The sequence below is a fragment of the Sinocyclocheilus grahami genome, unplaced genomic scaffold (assembly GCF_001515645.1).
Source record: "Sinocyclocheilus grahami isolate Dianchi unplaced genomic scaffold, SAMN03320097.WGS_v1.1 scaffold1133.1, whole genome shotgun sequence".
NCBI classification, from domain to species: domain Eukaryota; kingdom Metazoa; phylum Chordata; class Actinopteri; order Cypriniformes; family Cyprinidae; genus Sinocyclocheilus; species Sinocyclocheilus grahami.
In genome coordinates this window covers 263,331-286,011 of record NW_015506312.1, presented here as the reverse complement: position 1 = coordinate 286,011, position 22,681 = coordinate 263,331, and the positions used below count along the sequence as shown (strand labels likewise).

General features: G+C 37.6%; 1 protein-coding gene across 1 annotated transcript in view; it reads left to right on the top strand.

The window, feature by feature from the left end:
- Positions 1-21,107, top strand: part of LOC107567202 (protocadherin Fat 2-like) — a 48,690-nt gene extending 27,583 nt beyond the window's left edge. The window contains 10 exon segments of the mRNA XM_016252843.1: positions 2,996-3,198; positions 4,566-4,703; positions 4,887-5,030; positions 7,418-7,615; positions 8,701-9,502; positions 10,910-11,064; positions 15,621-16,062; positions 16,928-17,087; positions 18,210-18,718; positions 20,160-21,107. Of these exon segments, the coding sequence (XP_016108329.1) occupies positions 2,996-3,198; positions 4,566-4,703; positions 4,887-5,030; positions 7,418-7,615; positions 8,701-9,502; positions 10,910-11,064; positions 15,621-16,062; positions 16,928-17,087; positions 18,210-18,718; positions 20,160-20,632 (3,224 nt within the window). The 3' untranslated portion in view covers positions 20,633-21,107.
- Positions 21,108-22,681: the final 1,574 nt, after the last annotated feature.

Here is a 22,681-nt window from a genome sequence, read left to right as displayed (position 1 = left end):
AAACATCAAATATGTCAACATTTTTACACTTACACTTTTCACTTTGCAAGTGCAACCAATAAGAAAAATAACAAGACATGGTTAGTTTGCATAATTGTCAGCCCCCCCAAAAACAATTTATGAATTAATGACATTTAAACCTAGAATATGTATTTAATACACTCACATGTATTCAAATATGTTTTTACTTTTTACTTGGTTACATGGCATTTTAAAGTGATTAAATTGATTCCTTTCTTGAAAATGGTATAAAAGTTCTAATATTGTTTTCAAAAAAGTTTGGTCGTACTTTATTTTAAGGTCCAATTCTCACTATTAACTAACTATTAACTATGACTTTTGCATCAATAAACTCCTCATTTGCTGCTTATTAATAGTTAGTGAAGTTGTTGTTAAGTTTAGGATTAAGGGATCTAAAATATGTTAATGCAGAATGAGGCATTAATATGTCCTTTATTTGTACTAATAAACAGCCAATATGCTAGCTAGAAATATGCATACTACACTCTTAAAACTAAAGGTGCTTCACGATGCCATAGAATAACCTTTTTGTCTAAATGGTTCCATAAAGAACCTTTAATATCTGAAGAACCTTACTGTTTCACAAAAGGTTCTTTGTGGCGAAAAAAGGTTCTTCAGATTATAAAAAGGTAAGAAAGAGATGGTTCTTTAAAGAACCTTTCTATGGCATCGCTTGAAGAACCTTTTGAAGCACCTTTATTTTTAAGTGTAGTTAGAATTTTTCCTTAAAATAAAGTGTTACCGTCTGCAAGTTCTTATATCTTTGACACTCAGTGCATTTGAGGCTGACTATGTTTGTGATGTATGTACAGAACATGAATTACTCATCATTACTTGCAGAAAGTAGACATGATATATTAGCATGCTGCCATTTGTCCTGTGGCTTATTCCCGTTGTGTGAAGCTGGAATCTTCTTCAGCACGAGTAAATGTTGAACTGAAGAACCTGTGCTGACATGCTTTCAATCCACACAAGCACTTGTCAGCTGGTTTAATCCCATCTGTTCATTCCTGATAGTCTCTCCTTTCTCTCTTGCTCGTGTCCTCTTATCACGATTCCTCCGAGCCTTCATGCTGTAGGACTTTAGTGCAAGACTGAGCCAAACTCTTTATTAGTTGTCAAACAAAACGCAACTTTGAGTTCTGCTAGCAGGCTTTCTGCAGAAATCAATTGGCTATTTAGAGATAATTTCATTCCAAATACTACAAGTCCACCGTGTAGCTCATAGTCTCATAGCGCAATAACCGCATAACAGTCAAGCTTAGAACTTCTGGGTATGAATTTGATTTTGGACTTTGCCTTTGTGCCTTGAGTGTAGTGATTCGTTTTTAGATGCACTATCTAGACAAACCTTTATATGGTATAAGAAATAAAGAAAATAGATGATTTATTGCAGTTCAGAAGCCTTTTCTAGTTTTTCTAGTGTTATGTCAGCAATATTTCCTTTCAGTGAACCGTTTAAGTGAAGTTTGCATGTTTTACCATATTTTTGTATATCCTGATACCACTGCATTTCAATAGAAATCTCCCCTTCTTTGAACAAGAGCTGAGGTTTTTTATCATTTTTCATTGTTCTCAAGTGTCTCCTTGTCTTACCAAAAAAGTGGTAGCTAATAACAGATCAAATGCAGTTTGTACATGAGAATATTTTTTGTTTATCATGAAATAATTGAAACTCATCAATCATACATTAACCACTTGCACTATATTTCTTTGCCTTTTTCTCATTTCATGCAAGGTCAAACTGAATAATTGTAGGATTAATCTCTTAAACCTAATTAAACGCAAAAAGAACCAGTAACACTGATGGATTCATGAGTACGATTATTTATGTGATGTAGTCATGAATTACAGAAATACAATAATATCAGAATTGGTGACCATATTAAACAATCACCTGACCTACTTTGCTGAAAAAGCTATCACATGATTAACAACATAACACCGCTGACATTTCAAAAGAAATGTCTTAAATTGGGGGGCTTAATGAAATGTCACAAAAATATGAGTATGGATACTGGAGAGCTACCTAACAGTTATGGCTGTATAACTGCAACTGGCCTCACGAAAGATTTCATAAGTGTTCAAAAAATCAGTTTGCTGCTGCATTTTAAAAACGATTTAATGAAAGAAAAAAAAAAGAATAACTATAAAAATGAGCATATCGCTGCATGCTTTAGCTAATGGTTGAACTTGTATGATTACATGTGCATTAAAACTGGAAGGTCCACAAGGGCTAATTTTTTGCAAGCGAGTCGTTTTGCAGGTTACTGTAGGCTAATTAACTGCATTATTTTCCCCCACCCAAACAGACCTTAGTTGAGGTAAACGGCATATTTATTTATTTATTTTTGGTTAATGACGATGAGGCAGTGAGGGATAAATGTACAGTCTGTTCAGTAGATTGTACTTTTGTGATCTGGGTGTTGATCATCAGTCAAGTAAAGCTATCCATTCTCACACTAATTATGAAAATAGGCAAAGCTACTCAACATGTCATTGTGGGCTGAATGGAAGTAATCCTTTATGGTCAGGAAAGCATTCATATGTGTGACATCAACATTAGAGGATAATATAGGAGCTATTATTCGGTATAATGTAAACTGTTAGACATCCTGACATGATAAAGAATGCGATTTTGTCATCCCAGGGACTCCTGAATTGGTAACACTTTATTTTGATAGTCCACTTTAGACATTTTACTAGCTATAAGTAACTTTGCAACTACATGTCAACATGCAGTCATTAGAGTATTAGTAGACTGTCTGCTTAAAATCTGCTAACACTTTATTTTGATGACATTCTACTGTCTATTATATATATATATATAAAATATAATTTTCCAGTTTTTGCATCTTCCAGTAGATGTCACAGTTTTACATCTTATTACCCACAGTTCAGTGTCACATTGCATCTCTCATGACTGTGATTCCTGCACTGACAGAATGCTTTAGAGTTATTTCTGTCATTCGAGGCAAATGAAAAATAAAAATAAGACCAGATATACACTGGTGTCTGACGCTGATGGCTATTGCAAGGGGTAAACCATTGCTCAGTGATATCGCCACGGTTATCATCAATATCACAGACGTCAACGACAACCCGCCTGTCTTTAACCACAGTAGCTACAGTAGCGTGATTGCAGAGGACATAACACCTGGGGACATGGTTCTGCAGGTATTATGCTTTCCCGTAACTGTCACTGAACATCCAATGATAAAACTGTTCTAAATAAGGCTAAAGCTGACTGTGTTATTCCTGAAGGTGCTCTACAACATATCGTTTTCTTAGTTTTTCAATAAAAAAAAAAAAACCCTAAACATATCAAGATACATTGCATATCAAGATACAAAATTGCATATTAAGATATTAATATACAGATATCAAGAGGTACAGTGGGGCAAAAAAGTATTTAGTCAGCCACCAATTGTGCAAGGATTTTCTGGATTTTTTTTCTCATTTTGTCTCTCATAGTTGAGGTATACCTATGATGAAAATTACAGGCCTCTCTCATCTTTTTAAGTGGGAGAACTTGCACAATTGGTGGCTGACTAAATACTTTTTTTCCCCACTGTATATATTAAGGGAATATATCTTAAATTAAGTAAATTTTTCTTACCACATCAGAATTTTTTTTTTCTTGTTTAAAGCATAAACCCCATTAAATAAATAAATAAAAAAGTTGTCGTTATGCCCTCCGTTCTCTTTCTGATTTCTGTCTCGTGGAAATCAGACAGTATCTATACACAACTTGTAAACAAACAAACAATCAAGAAACAAATAAATACAGTGTTAAATAGTATTCACTATATATGCAATTTATATGCAAATACGATTTTTTTATATTTTCTTTAAGTTTTAATCATTTTATTATGTGTTTTTGTCATTTTTTAAAAATATATATTTCTATTTAGCTTTAATTGATTTTATTTCGTTTTAGTAATTTTAGCACTTAAAATTATTTCAGTTAGCTGCCAAGGCAACATTTCTAATTTTCGTATATTTTTTAAAATGTATCAAATATTCGTATTTCATTTGATTTCAGCTTTGATTCAAAGAACATTTTAAATAGTTTTGCTTTTAGTTAAAACTAGATGTATCATGTTTTAAAAATAGATATTTAATGGAAAACAACAAAACTACTATGATTTTTAATGTGCTGTTTCTGGACTGTTATCATATCGCCTTTGACTTCAAATGTAAGTTGTCTCAGACTTTCTCCATAATGCATTCTATGAAGCAAATTAAAGCCAGCTGTTGTCAGTTTGGTGACTGGATTGAGGCAAGCTATTGTGGCAGCTGTCGAGGGAATGAATTACTGCATCTGTCACTTAAGCAATCAGAAAAACATTTTGAATGGAGCAATCAGCTAATGGTGATTGTATATGAGCACTCAGTCAGCTCAGCTATTCTTTGTGACATTAGCCGTGTCTGATGCAAACCGCTAGATTAGAAGAATCTGCAGTAATCCAGAGCTTTAAAGCTTTGTTTAATACCACTCAGGTGTGCTCATCTTCCTTTCACTAACTGTGCATCTGTCTCAGGTAAGAGCCATCGACCTTGATGGGCCTCCAAATAACTTCATCATTTACTCTATTGTGAGCGGTGATCCAAAGCAGCAGTTCAGCATCGATCCTCACACCGGCCACATAACCGTGCGCTCCATGCTGGACAGGGAAGAGGTGAGTTTCACTTCGACGCCCAGAACACGCACTCACTTGTTTTATCAGGGATTTAGTTGTATCTGTTGAATCCTCTTATTGCATTTTAATCACTACTGTGCATATTTGACTGCTGTTATTGAACATTGGTGCAATGATGTTCATATCTTCATAATCCTGCTGACACAACCCCTCATCTTTCAGATAACGCACTACTCATTAACCATGCAAGCTGCCGATGAAGGCGATCCCCCTTTATCCTCCGCCGTCCAGGTGACAGTGACCGTATCTGATGTCAACGACAGCCCACCGATGTTCTCGCAGATCAATCACAGCCTCGTCCTTCAGGTAAAAACAAACGCTTCGTCCAAACCCTACCTTTGTGCCTCCCTGCCAAGTTAGTCAATGATTTCGACTTCAGACAGACGGCACCGAAATATCACGCCTGACGATCTAGAACTAATTCACATGAGCTCTAGAGATAGTCAAGCAAATATTTTTTATGATTACAATGGTTATTTCATGGTAGAAATGAAAGAATATGTTAAAAATGGATATTTGCTTTTTGCCGATCCATCAGACACAAGGTTCAACCAACCAATTTTCACTCAGAAGTTGCTCGTCAATTTCACAATTACAAACAAAATGCTAGTAACCCGTTGAATTAAACATGAGATTTTGAAGTAGAAAGAATGAAATAGGATTTTCTTGTAAAATGAATTCCAGTAGTCTTTGTTTTATTTATAACTTAAAAATTTTTTTTATTAAAACACTTGGTAACACGTCACTTAAAGCCTTTATATATAATGCACTATAAAATTGTTTTAATGCATTAATTATGTCCTGTAATGCACCTTATAATGCATTATATGATTTATATGATAATACGTTATAATACCTTTATATTCATTGTTACACCGTTAGAAAGCATAATGCATTAAAACACATTGCAATAAAACCTTAAAATACTATAATGCATTTTAATTTTGGTTACAGGTATTTATGAAAAAATATAATGCATTACAATGTACATTATGAATACCTTTATACATAAAGGCTTTAAATGTGTGGTAAGCGATTTCTGGGAGCCAATGTTGACATTTGAAATCACCAAAACAAACAAGCCCCTACCCCAAAAGGGTCTAGCCCCTATTTTGATAGCTCTGCCCCACACAAACATACGCAACCCAGGCAACGATTAGTTCTGTGAAACAAAGCAAAACCAATGTTACACCGTGTCTACACCGGACGCGAGTGGCGCGGCGTGACAAAATACTATGGAACTCATTATAATCAGCGATGCTGTCTACACCATAGATATACAGTATGTACATATCTATATGGTCTACACTGGATGTGGCACGGCACGACACGACAAATCCCCGACAGAAAACTGCTGCTGCGTTCTATTCATGACGTACTGACACAAATTTCAAATGATTTTCAATGGTCGCTTTGTCGCGTCCAGTGTACTAGACAGACTTTAGCTGTTGCTGCGCAGACACGGTGTTACTCACCTATCGAGAAGAAACAAAGCAACCTCGGCGTCCGATCGCAGGCCTTCCGCTCCTTGAGTTCTCTCCAGCGCTGGAAAGCTGATCCGATATTTACACGGGTCCTACTTCTTGCCTTAAGCCTTCTTTTGTTCCGCAGACATTTTCCTCTTTTGTTTTTTATCCGCCATCTCTATCTTTCTGTCGCTCAGCTCGCTAATGTCCGTCCTGTGCACTGAACGCTCTCTCCGCCACATCATGAGTAGACACGCCCCTTACTGCTGATTGGCTACAAGTTTGTTTTGCTACTTGCTAATCAGTTTTCTAAAGCTTTTTTGAAAAATCGCTTACCCCACCTTTAAGTAAAGTGTGACCCCTTTTTTATCAGTGTAGAAATTTTTTATTCTACATTTTTCCCCCGATGCACTGAATCACTAGCATGGGATTGTGGGACATCAAAGGTGACACAGCTGTCATCTCATTTGTGCTCTAAGCGGCACATGAGCACACGGGAAGCCAAGAGTCAATCAGCCATGTATAATATAGTCATTTTTTTCTACAACAGTGTTCGGACTCTCTGCTTACCCCTTCAGAGTCAGCCGGATCCATTGCTTCTAATTATAGGGTCAACTCTGCTGACTTGGAAATATTTTTCACACCCCATTTACCCCCACCCAAGGTGTCTGTGTTTGCAGAGTGCAGCAGCTATTTGGCACCATGTATGTGGTCAGTAACAATTAGGCTCATCTCTGCCAGCTGAGCACTCTGTTTCAATTACCTGTTCCAGTTGTTCCAATCGGTAGCACTTTGTTGACAAATGCAGAAGGAGTGATAAAAATCACCATCTGTTCTTGCTGTGTTTTCATTTCGACAGAACTGGGCTGTTTCTTCAAGCTTAGATTTGTGTGCACAGAAGAATCTGGCATTGAAAATGAGTCCCGTGACGCTATTGATTTGAAAAACAGCAAAAAACCTACAAACATCAGGGCGGATTGATCATGATTATTATTTTCCAGTAATTTCTTTCTGGTCGCCATGATATATTCTGTTGCCAGAGCAGTAGAATTCAATAAAACTCAGATGAGTAAACTCTAGAATCACCTGCATTCTAATCAAAATAAAGAACACATTTATGCTATTTGTTCATCTACTTTCAAGAAAGGACACCTACAACTTTCCTAAAAGTCAGACGGTATTTTCCAAACATGTGTGGCTTGATGAATGGTGTTTTTCTGGACACAGGAAGGGGAGGCTGTGGGCAGTGGAATTCTGCAGCTGCTGGTAACAGACAGAGATACGCCTCAGAACGGCCCTCCGTTCTCATTCCATATTGTCTCGGGAAATGAGGACAGGAGCTTTCACATTGACCAAGGAGGACTGCTGTCCGTATCCTCCCCACTGAGGAGGAGAGGCAAGCCTCAGCATCTGCTAAAAATCCAGGTGAAAGATTTCATTCATTTATTTCAGTTACGAGTGCAATGCATGTTTACATGTTTGTTTAGAGAATTAAAGTGGTAGTTCACACAAAAATGAAAGACTGTCATCATTTACTCATCCTCATGTTGTCCTAAAGCCATAGGACTTTCTTTCTGCTGGAAAACTCAGAATTTTTCTTTTTTTTAATGGTGCTCCTTTCTCCTATGATGAAAGTGAACAAGGATGGGTGTTGTCAAAAATTGTCCAAAAAACACAGTGAAACTAACATAACAAAATTATATGCTATAGGATATTCCAAGCCTTCAGAAGTCCTTTATTTATTAATCAATTATATATATATATATTTATTTATTATAATTTTTTTTCACTTCTAAAGCTCAGCAACCTCAGTCCTCATCATTGTAGGGGAAAGTTCAGAATTTAAGAATTTGCTCCCTTCAATTCATGATGCAGAATTATATTATATATTATGTTATGTTATGTTATGATATGTTATGTTATATTGTAAATACACATTTCAGTAGGTTGCAAAATTTGTCTTGACAAACTTTCCTTGAATTTCAATGTAACATTTAATTTAGTTTAATTTTTGTTGATTTTAAGTTTTAAATAAATGATAAATGTTCTACTTATGCTTCCTTTAACTCAAATTTGAATTGGAATTCCGAATCATGTTTGTTACCTCAATTTTAATTCAAAACTTGCATTGGAAGTTGAAATGTATTCTCAATTAAATTATAAAGCGCACACGACCCTGAGCACCATTCATTGTCATTGTATAGAAAAGAGTATCGTGGACATTTTTCAAAACGTCTTCTACAGAAGAAAAACAAAAAGTCATACGTGTTTGAAACAACAATAGAGTGAATAAATGATGACAGAATCTTTCATTTTTATGTGAACTATACCTTCAAATGGAATATAGCATGTATGGGACAATACGACCTGACTTAAACTTGATTGTTATCTGTGGACCAGTGATTCTACCACACCGCCTTAAATTATTTAAAGCGACTCTTCAAAGGTCAGTGTATTGTTCACACATCGCAATGGTTTTTTCACACATCACATAAATATAATCTCCACAGGTCACTGACAGCGGCCACCCTCCTCTTTCCTCAATATGCGTGGTGAAAATCAACATCACAGAGCAGAGCCGATATCCACCCACTGTGACTCCGCTAGAGGTTTTCATCACCACCGCTGGTGGGGTGTTCTCGAAACGTGTCATCGGCAAGCTGCACGCCACGGACCAAGATCCCCAAGATGTCCTATCTTACAAACTGGTTTCTGATGGCCTGGACCAAGGCCTGTTCTCTATGGACGCAGTGGATGGAAAGATCGTGGTGGAGAAGAACCTGGATCCAGGCCTGTACCACTTGAACGTGAGCGTGTCCGATGGGAAATTTAACATCTGGGCGGGAGTGAAGGTCCATGTTTGGGCTCCCTCTAAACACGATCTGGATCAGGGCTTCACGTTGCAGTTGGCTGGACTTTTGGCGGAAGAGTTCGTGTCCGATCACTGGAGAGGCCTCCAGCGCAGCCTGGGCTTGGAGCTAAACATCCCCAGACAAGAGCTGCGCATTGCCAGCTTGCAACAGCAGCCGAACTCTATCAACATGGAGGTACTGCTGGTCCGGAGAGCTCAGGACGGCTCCGTCCAGCCCGTGTCTGCTCAGCGCCTCACTGGGGTCCTTTCAACTGTAGAAGATACGCTGGGTTTGAACGTCTTGAGACTGAAGCATGATGGTTGTGTGGGCGCTGGTTGCCCACCTCGGGGTTGCAGGAACGCTGTAGTGATGAGGCAGGGGAGAATGAGTAACTACGCCACCGCACGGGCGAACTTCATCACTCCGCAGCACAGCTGGGAGAGCGTGTGCTCTTGCAATGGTAGGCAATTAGACCACCAGCTTCTTATTCTGGATTCCACTGAGGATTTAGATAAACATGGAGGTCTTGAATGTCATCACGCTTCTCACTTAGTTGCACCTTTATTTGGACTGCTCTGGGTTTGCTTTAAAGGGACAGTTCACCCTAAATTAAATGCACCCTCATGTTGTTACAAGACCATAAGATTTTCATTGTCAAGGGAACACAAAAGGAGATGTTTCACAGAAATTTCAAGCTGCACAAATGACCTGGGGCTTTTAAGCTCCAGTAAGGACAAAAACAATAGTCTATATCAATGGTTCTCAACCAGGTTCAGATGACTTAAAATATTAAAATATGACTAAACAAGCTCTAAAATAAGCTAAAACAATTAAAAATCAAGACATTTGATATAATTCACACTTTCAACAACTTTTTGTCTTTGACAAACTAGGATTCTCATGGCTCGTTCCCGCCTCATTTAATAGTGTAAATTCTAGACCTAGAAAAGTAAATTAATAATTAAATTAAATTAAATATTTAAATGCAATGGGTATTTATAATGGTTTTATAATGTATATAGATTTTTATAGTTATGCTGTGAGTAAAATTAAAATTTTTCCCCCCAAAATGATCCAGTTAATAACAAATGACATGGAAAAGTCATGGGGCGTTTGAATATTGTTGTAGTCAATGGGGGCCTTGGAGTCAAAAAGTTGAGAACCATTGGTCTATATGACTTTATTATCATTATACTCTAATGTGTCTGAAGTTACATGATCAGAAAAAGTTGCTATACACAAAATTGTCCGTTCTTTAATCTCATTTGGTATTATTGTTCATATTTAAACTTAAGACATGCAAGAACCAATGGCATTTGGCATCATCAAACCTAGTTGATGCCTTGTGGTGCCTTACATTTAAATGCATGTAAACATGAATTAGATTTGAGAGCTATGCCAGAGGGAAAGATATTCAAAGAATAATGACTTTAATTTCAGTCTGTTGCTTACATACACTAGGAGCACACACATACTGTAGTATTTACAGGTTGATAGTGTAAATGTGCTTTTATTTTGTTATTTTTTAGAGCTTTAAGGCTCCTGATCATCATTTGCTTTAATTTTCTGGTAAAAAGCAGTTTGAGAGTTTTTCAAAATATCTTATTTCGTTTTGCACGTACACTACCGTTCAAAAGTTTGTAGATGGAAAGATTTTTTTTTAATTCTTTTGAAAGAATACTTATATGCTCACAAAGGCTGCATTTATTTAATCGAAAATACAGTCAAACATTAATATTGTGAAATATCATTACAATTTAAAATAACTGTTTTCTGTTTGAATGTATTTTAAAATGTAATTTATTCTTGTGATGCAAAACTGAATTTTCACATTTCGCCAAATGTATTTATGCTTCCTGCGTTGCAGAATCTGCTGTGAGATTTGACGGCAAGGGTTATCTGAAATACCTCTATCAAATGGAAGAGAGCAAAGAAAACTTCCATCTGTCCCTTCGACTCAAGACGTCTGCAGCAGAGGGCACAGTGATGTCCTCCAATGCCTCTGACTGGGGAAAATTAGAGGTACGACATTTTTCAAACACACTGACAAAAGCGTCTTTAGCTTATTCTTTTGTGTCGTGCACAAAAAGCTTACTTTGTGTGAATTGCTGTAGGTAAAAAAAATCTAAAATACAAAAAGCCCCTGCCATCCAGATCACAATAGAACGATCACAGGAAACTTCACAGGACAAATGCAATGTCCAAATGTTTGCAGTAGAAGCTCGTTTGTTCTCGACTAACTGTGCATTAAACGCATTAATATTCAGGAGCACATTCCAGAAGGGATTGAAACAGCTTGTGATGTGGATTACATCCCACCTTTTGAGCACATCAGTAATAAATCAACCTGCAATAATTAGGTTTTTCTTCTAACTGGACTCACATCGGGAGGTCTGTTATGAAACCTACCAGCATTGTAAGACATCGCAGACACGATTCTGATGCCAAGAGTCTTCCCAACAGCATGGTATAAAATGATTCATCTAAGATCCACTATTTTGGCCAAATTCTAATGCAACATTTTATCCAAGAGGGTAGATAGAATGAATGGTATATATATAAAGTTTGGGGGCAGTAAGTATATATATATTTTTTTATTTTTTATTTTTTTATTATTTTTTTTTTTAAAGAAATTAATGCTTTTATTCAGCAAGGATTGATTACATTGGTCAAAAGTGACAGTAAAGACATTTATAATGTTACAAAAGATTTCTATTTCAAATAAGTGCTGTTTCTATTACTTTCTATTTGCCAAAGAATGACTGTAAATAAATCAATATGTTAAGCAGCACAACTGTTATTAATTAATACAGCATATTATAATGACTTCTGAAGGATCATGTGACACTGAAAACTGGAGTAATGATGCAGACAATTCAGCTTTGATCACAGGAATAAATGATGTTTGAAAATATATTAAAATAGAAAAAGGTTATTTTCAATTGTAATAATATTTTACAATATTACTGTTTTACTGTATTTTTGGAGATGTCTTAAAAACATTTAAAAATCTTACTAACCCCAAACTAGTATAAATACATTCATACAAAATCATCATCAGAGTCATTCGCTACTAAAAAGTATCAATAAAAATTGTTATTCTAGTAATCCAGTGGCTGTCAACCCTGTTCCTGTTTAAATCACATGCTATTTGTTAATGTGGAACTTCTTGAATAGCATGCTACCTATATGAATACAGTGGACAGTAAAGCAGAAACAGAGCTTTCGTCCAATCATTCATTGAGGGATAATAACAATAATCAAGTGAGGGATAATAGTCAGGCGGTCATGGCCAACAGGCATGTATATAGGATGATCAGGACATTTTTACTATCCATAAATGGTGTATTTTGCTAAAACGAACAGCGCAATATACATTATCTCACTTATTACACAGCTGCTTGCCAAATAAATTAATGCACATTGATGTCGAAATGATTTTTATTTGGCCACAGAATGCCACGACTGACCGATGAAGATCAAATATTCCAGAGAATTGTGTATTGATGATGAATATTAGTTAGTTTAACCATATCAACAAAACAGAATTTAATTTCTGTCAGGACCACTATCGTCAAAATGATAGATACTTAGCATAAAGTTTGGTTTGGCGGTATGGTTCTGTTCTGGGCAAAAAACCTCCCTGCCCATCCATGCAGCCTGTCATGAATGAGCAGGGAGAGCAGCAATAATAACCCCCCCAGGGTTAACAGAACAGAACAAGGCAGATATCATTAATGTACTTAATGATATTTAAGTGTAACACTTTATTCAAGATAAAGGAGTCTGATTAGCAAGGAATATCAGAAAGCTAAGTCCTGACTGTGGCGAAAGGTGGAGCTGGGGATGGAGGAGGGTAATTTGCTCCGAAGCAAGCTAAAAAGCTGCTGAATAATACTGAATACAGCTTATATAGGAATGCCGCGATAGGTGTCGTATTCCTATAGGTAGATGTGATCAGCTGAGAATCAGCTGATGCAAGCTTGACTCACGTGACCTGCCAGAACTAACGCTAAAGCTTAATTTTTGTCATCATACTCTGCAGTCATCATTTCACAAGACAAATAACTGGGCAGGGAATATCACCTCCTTTAAGGATACTCTCCATTGCTTGCTTAACCATAAATGTTTAGCTAGCTGATTTTTTTGATGTGGACTCTGGTGGATAAACAACCTTCTTACCTGTCAAACTCAGCATTGCCCTCGAGGAACCAAAACTCAGCTCGAACATTCTCCCTCATTGAGTTCTCTTGGGAAAAGTTCCTCTTCCTTTTTTGTGCTCATCTCACCCCCACCATCACTGCACACTCAGTTCAGCCCAGCACAGCAAAATCAAACAGCAGCTCTGTCCAATGAAAGCAAATGAGCAAAACCCATGGGCTGACTGGTATCAGATCAGAGCAAAAGGCTCTGTGCTTGGCTTCTCACATCGCACAACTCTCTGAAGATTCTGCCACAGCAATTAAGAGGCTGGTGTGAAGGAGATGATTGTTAATAATGCATACTCTCTGTATCAGTGTAATACTTTCAAATGTGAAGTGCACACACACACTAGCTATGTTTTTTTAATGCACAGAACAGGAAACTAATACATGCATATGTGAGTGATCCATTATTTGTGGGTGGATCGCTGAGGAGGCATAATGTCAGCGTCTGTTTGAATGCTTTGCAGCACAAAGTTGTTGGTGTGATTGAAGGAGAACTAACCACGTTCTCCCGTGAGCTCTGTCATTCACAACTACCTTTAGCGCACACAAAGGGCTACTTATCTCCCACAGAGCGAGTGCAGAGAGCACACGCTTCCAGCTGTGCAAAAACACAACCTATCTAATATACTCCAGCAAGAGCTTCGCTGGCTCTTCAGCAACCTGGGCACAGTCCGTAAAATATGTGACGTCAGGCTAAAGCTAATAAGTGTATAGCCTACTTTTGTTTTCATGTTTTTTAAATATTTTCCAGACTGAAGATGTTTTTCTGGGTCAATGACGTGATGCTCATTTTTCTTTAGTCTTTTCAAAATACATTCAATATGAAATTCATACATGCATTGACATGAATACTACAAACATAGACATTATTTCTTTTGTCTAAGGCCTAAAAGTTGGCCGAAACATCACTGTTTATAAATAAAGTCAAGTGTATGTTTGTAGAGTGAGTGTTGAACTTTTCTTCTGAAGTTTGAAATTCAGATTTTATGGAGTTGAACCACCTCTGCAACCTCTTGTTGAGTATCTGTGTATTTTACAGCTTTGTTAAGATTGTTATGTTAATTTGTTGATGTAGTTCGACCATAGACTGTAAAAAAAAATGGACGACACATCTCCAAGTCCTTTCACTGTACAAAAGTGAAGCCAAAACATCCCAGCATAGCCGCTGTCATCTTGCGAAAATGATGTCATTTGGAGCAAGTCGGTGCAGTAGTGATACATTTGGAGCCTGACCCCTTGTCCAAATACCCACACTTGTGGTCTTGGCCACTTGAGTGCGCGTGCGCGCGACAGGAAGTAAGTGTGCAAGACTGTCTTAAAAATGCCAAGGCGCAGTGCCCTTAACGCACACTAAATCCACACTATCCACACTGCGGAGCGGTATTCGAGGCTCAGTGTATCCCATCATGCACCATGTTGTGGAAATAAATCGTGAGACTTTTTGCCGAGATCTCGCGAGAGGTCACAGAAACCTTCCCAATGTAGCCTATGTCAAATATTATTCATAATTAGATATTAGCTACATATAATTTGGTAGTAAAACAAAGAGTTGCACGTTTTATTGGTGTGAATGAGTAGTGGTGATAATTATTTTGTACAGCATTTGCAACTGCTTTTTATCATTTAATTAGAAGCACCACAAAATGAAATTGTGTCATCTGTTATAGGGACTACTGAACAGACATTTAGAAGTTGATTTTAAAATGCAAAGAATTGAAAATAAAAATAAAGCTCTGTAAACACTTGCATTTTTACAACACTATAAGTGTGTCCCATCAGGTAATGAAAAGTTCTACACACACTCATTTGAACACTTGGACCAAATACAGGAAATACGTCATAGATGTAGTCAAGTGGTCAAGTGCAAAGACTGCAAGCGTGGGTATTTGGACAAGGGGTGAGTTTGCACAATAGTGATTCATATGGAGCCCGATTCAGCGCAGTAGTGATCATGAGCTGGAGCCACGGTATCAAAGTCCTCATGACTATGTGTCAAGGTCATGTGACCTTGAAAATGTGACCTTTTTAGGACAAGGCAACGTTAGTTCAGGTTGCGAAATTGCACCCAAACATATTTTTAATTATTGAATAATTAATTACCTTTTAACATTATCACTTTTTTGATTCAAATCAGAAAATTCAAATTCAAAGTGAAAATATGTTATCGCTTTTTTAATGCTTACACCACATGACATTTGTATAGTCAGTAGATTTAACCTTTTTATTAAGAATATTATAAAAGTTTTTCAAATCCATATGAAACCGATATGAATAAAAAGAGTTCATTTCTAACTTTAAAAAAAAAAAGATTTTTCCTGATCTTATCATGAATACTGTTATTTATCATTGACTCTTTGTGTGTTTATCTAGCTGGTGGACAAGGAGCTGTGGCTCAGATATAGATGTGGCAACATGCTCCCTGCCAGTCTGCATGTGGCCAACCACCCTGTGGCTGATGGCCGCTGGCACCACGTCTCTCTGGAGGTCAACGGCTCAACCCTTAGACTCGCAATTGATGCCAGCCACTCCAACTCTGTGGTTCTGCCTCAGCCCTGCAGGCTCAGTCAGTCCGGTGGAGCCCTGGTGCTGGCCAACTCCAATCCCAGCACAGATGCAGTGGGACTGGGCTTCACCGGCTGTTTGGAGAGCGTACAGTTCAACGGAGAGGCGGTGAGAGGAGAGGAGGGGATGACAGGAACTGGCCCGCAGACCGGCAGACTCTTTGGGATCTACCAGTGCTGCTCTGATGTGAAGATATGTGCCAGCAATCCTTGTGAGAATGGAGGCACTTGTGTTGAAGACCCCAGTGGAGGTGGGAAAGCAATGGACACACATTCTTCATTGTTTTGCACACAATGTAGTTTCCCATCTTGCTTGTCTACAACCTGAGTTTTGATATATGGATGATTATAATGCTACATCATTTAATCAGCATATGATGAATTACTGCTGCCATGATCACTAGAAAATGTACACAAACATCACTGTAAAATGAAATGCATTTACAAAAAAATCATGTGTAGAAATAATAAAAACAGAAAAGGTTTGCGCTGAAAATAATAATAAAAAAAATGAATTGGTGACACTTTACAATACTTTTAAATTGTTAACGTTAGTTAATGTATACAACAAATAAAAACAGAAGGTTTAATAAAAAAAATAATAATTAAATGATAAAAATGAATTAATTTTAAATTAACATTAGTTAATTAATTTTAAAAAAGATATTGTGAGTTTAAAATTGCATTAACTAAAATGAACTGAACGTGTCTTTTACGTGTCTATTACAGTGCTAATGTTGGAAGTAGTTACTGAAAGTGTGCTAAAGTGGTGCAAATCTATTCACCCCTTACATATTTCACCTTTTTGTTTTCATCTCTGTTTCATGTTATACAACTTGGAAGTAGGGAATTCATTCTTGAATATTAATCAAGGTACTTTAACAAATTGGTAAGAAACTGAAATGCCGTAGTGTCTTTGGAGTATATAAGCAGCACTACACAGATATGGAAATAAAGCTAGGGAGATAATAATCTCCACTGTATCTCCATTCAAAAGATTTCTCAATACCCCAGTGTCAGTCTACACTTTCATCTCAGCACAGAGAAGTTCCTATGGAAATGTCATTATTATTTTGTCCATTTCTCTAAGATGCATTTTTTCCATCTGTCCTCCAGAGTTTCACTGTAGCTGTCCATTGCCATACTCTGGCTCTCGCTGTGAGAACGGCATCCTGCCGGACGATCCTTGTGCATCCCAGCCATGTGCTAATGGTTTGTGTATGCCAAATAATCAAGGGTACATCTGCAACTGCTCTGCACAAATTGCTGGAAACAGGTGAGACTCACACAGCGAAGCTCTTGAAATCACACATGCATATTATGTCCTTGGTGAAGGCATTAAGAAGTTGGACTAATTTGCATGAGAATGAATACTCGCCCACACAGGTTACATGTGTTATGTGCGTTTTCCATTTGCTGTGTGCCTTCGAGTTGACAAATTAAAACATTATTGATTGTCCTCTTTCATATACAACACCAAAGCTTGAGCAATATGGTGGCGATAATATACAACATAATATTCTGACCATTTTGTGAAAATTATCAAAAATGCTGGAGGTGACTGGCAACTTAAAAAAAAAAAACGCTGCCAAGGAAAGAGTTAACAGTAGCATTCTTTAATATCAAGATATCTCAGATTAAATAATATGGAATCGATCCTTGTGCATCCCAGCCATGTGCTAATGGTTTGTGTATGCCAAATAATCAAGGGTACATCTGCAACTGCTCTGCACAAATTGCTGGAAACAGGTGAGACTCACACAGCGAAGCTCTTGAAATCACACATGCATATTATGTCCTTGGTGAAGGCATTAAGAAGTTGGACTAATTTGCATGAGAATGAATACTCGCCCACACAGGTTACATGTGTTATGTGCGTTTTCCATTTGCTGTGTGCCTTCGAGTTGACAAATTAAAACATTATTGATTGTCCTCTTTCATATACAACACCAAAGCTTGAGCAATATGGTGGCGATAATATACAACATAATATTCTGACCATTTTGTGAAAATTATCAAAAATGCTGGAGGTGACTGGCAACTTTAAAAAAAAAACGCTGCCAAGGAAAGAGTTAACAGTAGCATTCTTTAATATCAAGATATCTCAGATTAAATAATATGGAACGAATTAAAAAAATAAAATACTCTTTATTTCTCAAGATAATAAGAGTTGTGGAAACAGCCAGATGATAGCTTGATAACATAACTGTTTGCATACATAAAGACAATTTAAAAGAAATGCATCTGATACACTGGACGTTTGGAATGAGGAAGATATTCAAGTTTCCATTGAATGGTAATTCATCTGTGGTATCTGTGACTGAGTGTGAGAATATCTAGATCAGTGTGGCCCACTCACACACTCCTACATTCAGTCAATTGTTCCTTCTCTTTGCAGATGTCAGAATGCATGCTCTCCCAATGCATGTCGCGAAGGTTTTGAATGTTCAATTGCGGGAAACTCCATCCACTGTGAGCGCAACACCTCCCCTTCTTATGTGGAAATTGCAGAGATCTGTGCAGGCATACTGGGGCTTGTCCTCCTCGTCGTGGCCTTTGTGTGTTTCCGAAAACACTATGTCAGCCATAAGAAGCACAAGTCTGGCTGCGTGCAGGATTCCAACGGCTACTTCCCAACGTTGCCTAAAAGCATGATGAAAGAAACTGAGATCAGCTCTCCTATGGAGATCAGCACACTGATTGGCTCCACAGGTGATCTGGATAACAGTCCATTTCGTTCCCTCAAACCTCGTGAACAGCGGGAGCTCGGCCCTCAGGTTGGCCCTCGGTCCCAGAGGCCTCAGGGTCCTGTGATTTGCAGCGTGGCCCCCAATCTACCTCCTCCACCCTCCACCAGCTCTGATAATGACTCTATTATGAAAAACAACTGGGAGCACGACTACGAAGGTGAGTTTTATTTATTAATATTTTCTCCGCTTCTACAGGCACTTCACTTCATTTGGAATTTAGTCACATCATAAAAGACGAAAGGCGTTGCAGGGCAAATAGCTGCATGTGCTTGTGCAGGTCAATGGAAAAGGAAGTGCAGGTCATATTCAATGATATCTTCTGTTTGCTGCAGCACTGAGCACTTTCTCATGTGTTCCTGTTTTGAAAAGCTGTATATCACATTTATTGGGGAAGTCGTGGCCTAATGGTTAGAGAGTCGGACTCGTAACCCAAAGGTTGCGGGTTCGAGTCCCAGCAGGAATTGTGGGTGGGGGGAGTGAATGTACAGCGCTCTCTTCCACCTTCAATACCACGACTGAGGTGCCCTTGAGCAAGGCACCGAACCCCCAACTGCTCCCCGGGCGCCGCACTAAAAATGGTGTGTTCACGGTGTGTGTGCTGTGTGTGTGCACTTAGGATGGGTTAAATGCAGAGCACTAATTCCTAGTATGGGTAACCATACTTGGCCACATGTCACGTCACTTAAAATTGTGACATAAAATTCTCAAGCACATCTTTAACACTCAAGCATTTCAAAAACAGTTGCGAATTTGTCTACTTTTTAACTTAAATATGACTACTAATTTTTACTATTTTTTAATAAAGTTTAATAACACAAATCTCATTCTGTACTGTGATTCCTAAATTCACTTGTAGCATTTAAATTGTTTTTTACATTTTTATTTTTATTTAAAAGTATTTAAAAAAATGGAAAAAAAATTATTTAGGCAATATAGAATAAATAAATAAATACTGTCCAAAAGTTTGGGATTTAAGATTTCATTAAGACTCATTAAGATTTTTTGTTTGTTTAAAAAAAATGTATCCTTCATCAAGGACACTTTAAAATGGACAAAAATATTAAGCAACACAACTCTATTATTGATAATAATAATAAATGTTTCTTAAACACCAGAGAGATTTCTGAAGGACTTGTGACACTGAAGACTGGAATAATGACTGCTGAAAATTCAGCTTTGCATCACAAATAAATTATATTTAAAAATATATTAAAAACATTTAAATAAAAGTTAATACAAATATTTTAAATAGTAATAATATTGCACAATATTACTATTTTCATTGCATTTTTGATCAAATAAATGCAGCCTTAATGAACTTCTTTAAAAACATCAAAAATCTTACCAACCCCAAACTTTTGACCAGTAGTGTATATCAAGCATTTATTGTTTATCGGCCATAACATGAAAATATAATTTTAATATTGGTGCATCACTACTTGTAGAACACTTGTATAGACTAAGTGCAAGTGAAATCATGTGGTACAACTAGTTGACATAGACTCAACTCATCCACTACTGTCAGAACTACTCAAATAATTTGTGCAACCCCTAGTTGCAAGAAATAAACCATTTCTAATAATAACTCTCATTCACAGTGTATCCTGCTGATCCTGACTACTACGGCCGACCCACGGTTCAAGAGTTCCCACAGTTTGACATTGTGGAAAGCACCTACTCGACGGCTACCACAGAGTCGCGCAGGAACTCTCGTTTCGGAGGCTTCCCTTTCCCACTGGACCGTGCTGACCGCCGCGCTCCATTACCCCCTTGTTACAGCAATCAGAATTTAGATGACTTCTTGGGGCCGGATGGTCTGCCGCTGCCCAGCTCTCAGTGCCCTAACGAGTACACTGCCATAAGCTACTACCCTACTCAGCACACTTGTAGCCTGGACAACGTCTCCAGTGGCTATAAGAGGCTCAGTGTGCGTTTGAGCGTGGCTCAGCCTTCATACGCGGACGGCGACGGATCCACACGGCCTGGATCTACTAGAAGGACGCCTCACAGTTATGCTGACTCAGATATGGTGGAGAGCGACTATGGCAGCTGTGAGGAGGTCATGTTCTAAGAGACTGCGGTGGATCAAAGGTCCCGTATGAGTGGGGTTATAGAGGGGAAGCTCATCTCGTACATATAGTATATGAAGCTCAACGGCTGAAAGCCACAGAAGCACTATCAGTATTAATAGTCACTTTCAGGGAAAACAAATACATCTGTGTGAAATGCAACGTTCCTCATTGTTTGCCCTTTAGGAATCTGTAGAATTATTGCATGACCTTAAAACGCCTACGGTGTGGTTATAAATGATGTTATTAGTGTTTAGAGATAATGCGGCCTCATTTGGTATTGCGAGTTCAATCGCACCCCATCCAGTTTGGTTGGAAAAAGTATGTTATGTTCAGCGCATGTGTTAATTGACTGATTGTAGTGTTGCATGTCATTATCAGAATGGAATCCAGCTGTGGGATGGATGATTATTTTTGTAAAACATACGAGCCCATATGTGCTCACCCAAAATAGTGTACTATGAAATTTGATGTTTTCAATCGTCCCATATGGTGTAAACATTTTTCGCGATGCAGGTTATCTAGAAGCACATTTCACTACAGCTAAACAGCAGTATAGAGGTTACGCTGATTTGTACATGCGATTGAAGCAGAGGCTGGCTCCCTGCTGTTTAAAAAAAAAATTATAGTGCACAATGTGAAATATAACATGCATGTTTATGAAATATCAAATATAGGTAAGTTGATGTGTCATTGGTTGTTGGGAAATGTACAACTTTTGTCAGAATGGAATCCAGCTGTGGGATGGATGATTATTTTTGTAAAACATACGAGCCCATATGTGCTCACCCAAAATAGTGTACTATGAAATTTGATGTTTTCAATCGTCCCATATGGTGTAAACATTTTTCGCGATGCAGGTTATCTAGAAGCACATTTCACTACAGCTAAACAGCAGTATAGAGGTTACGCTGATTTGTACATGCGATTGAAGCAGAGGCTGGCTCCCTGCTGTTTCAAAAAAAAATTATAGTGCACAATGTGAAATATAACATGCATGTTTATGAAATATCAAATATAGGTAAGTTGATGTGTCATTGGTTGTTGGGAAATGTACAACTTTTCGACTGTTATGTTAAAGGAATTGTTCACCTCACGCACTCAGGCCTTCCAAGATGTAGTTTGTTTGTTCATCAGAACAGATTTGTTCCAATTTTGCATTATATCACTTGCTCACCAATGGATCCTCTGCAGTGAATGGGTGCCGTCAGAATGAGAGTTCAAACAGCTGATTAAAAACATCACAATAATCCACAAGTAATCCACACCACTCCAGTCCATCAGTTAATGTCTTGTGAAGTGAAAAGCTGCGTGTTCGTAATAAATCCATCAAGGCATTTTAATTTTAAACCGTTGCTTCTGGGCAGAATACGAGTCCATTATAATGCTTCTCTCACAGCAGGGGATGGACTTTTTCACATTGGTGAGCAAGTGCTGTAATGCTAAATTTCTTCAAATCTGTTCAGATGAAGAAACAAACTCCTTTACATCTTGAATGGACTGGGGGGTGAGTACATGTTCAGCAAATTTTCATTTTTGGGTGAACTATTCTGTGCTGGCTTTATCTTATGCTGCGCACTTAGATGTTTTGCAGTTTTAGTAGTTTTCAGTGATCAAAGGAAATCAAACTTAAGCCATAAGAAATCTCTATGCAGTGTTTTATGGCTCAATTATGCTTCTTGACAAACTGTCATAATGCTTACTAATCATTAAAAAGATTTTTAAAAATACTGCCAAACTGAACTGATTGAAGAATTATATATACTGTATGTGTGTTTCTTGAATGGACTGGGGGGTGAGTACATGTTCAGCAAATTTTCATTTTTGGGTGAACTATTCTGTGCTGGCTTTATCTTATGCTGCGCACTTAGATGTTTTGCAGTTTTAGTAGTTTTCAGTGATCAAAGGAAATCAAACTTAAGCCATAAGAAATCTCTATGCAGTGTTTTATGGCTCAATTATGCTTCTTGACAAACTGTCATAATGCTTACTAATCATTAAAAAGATTTTAAAAAATACTGCCAAACTGAACTGATTGAAGAATTATATAT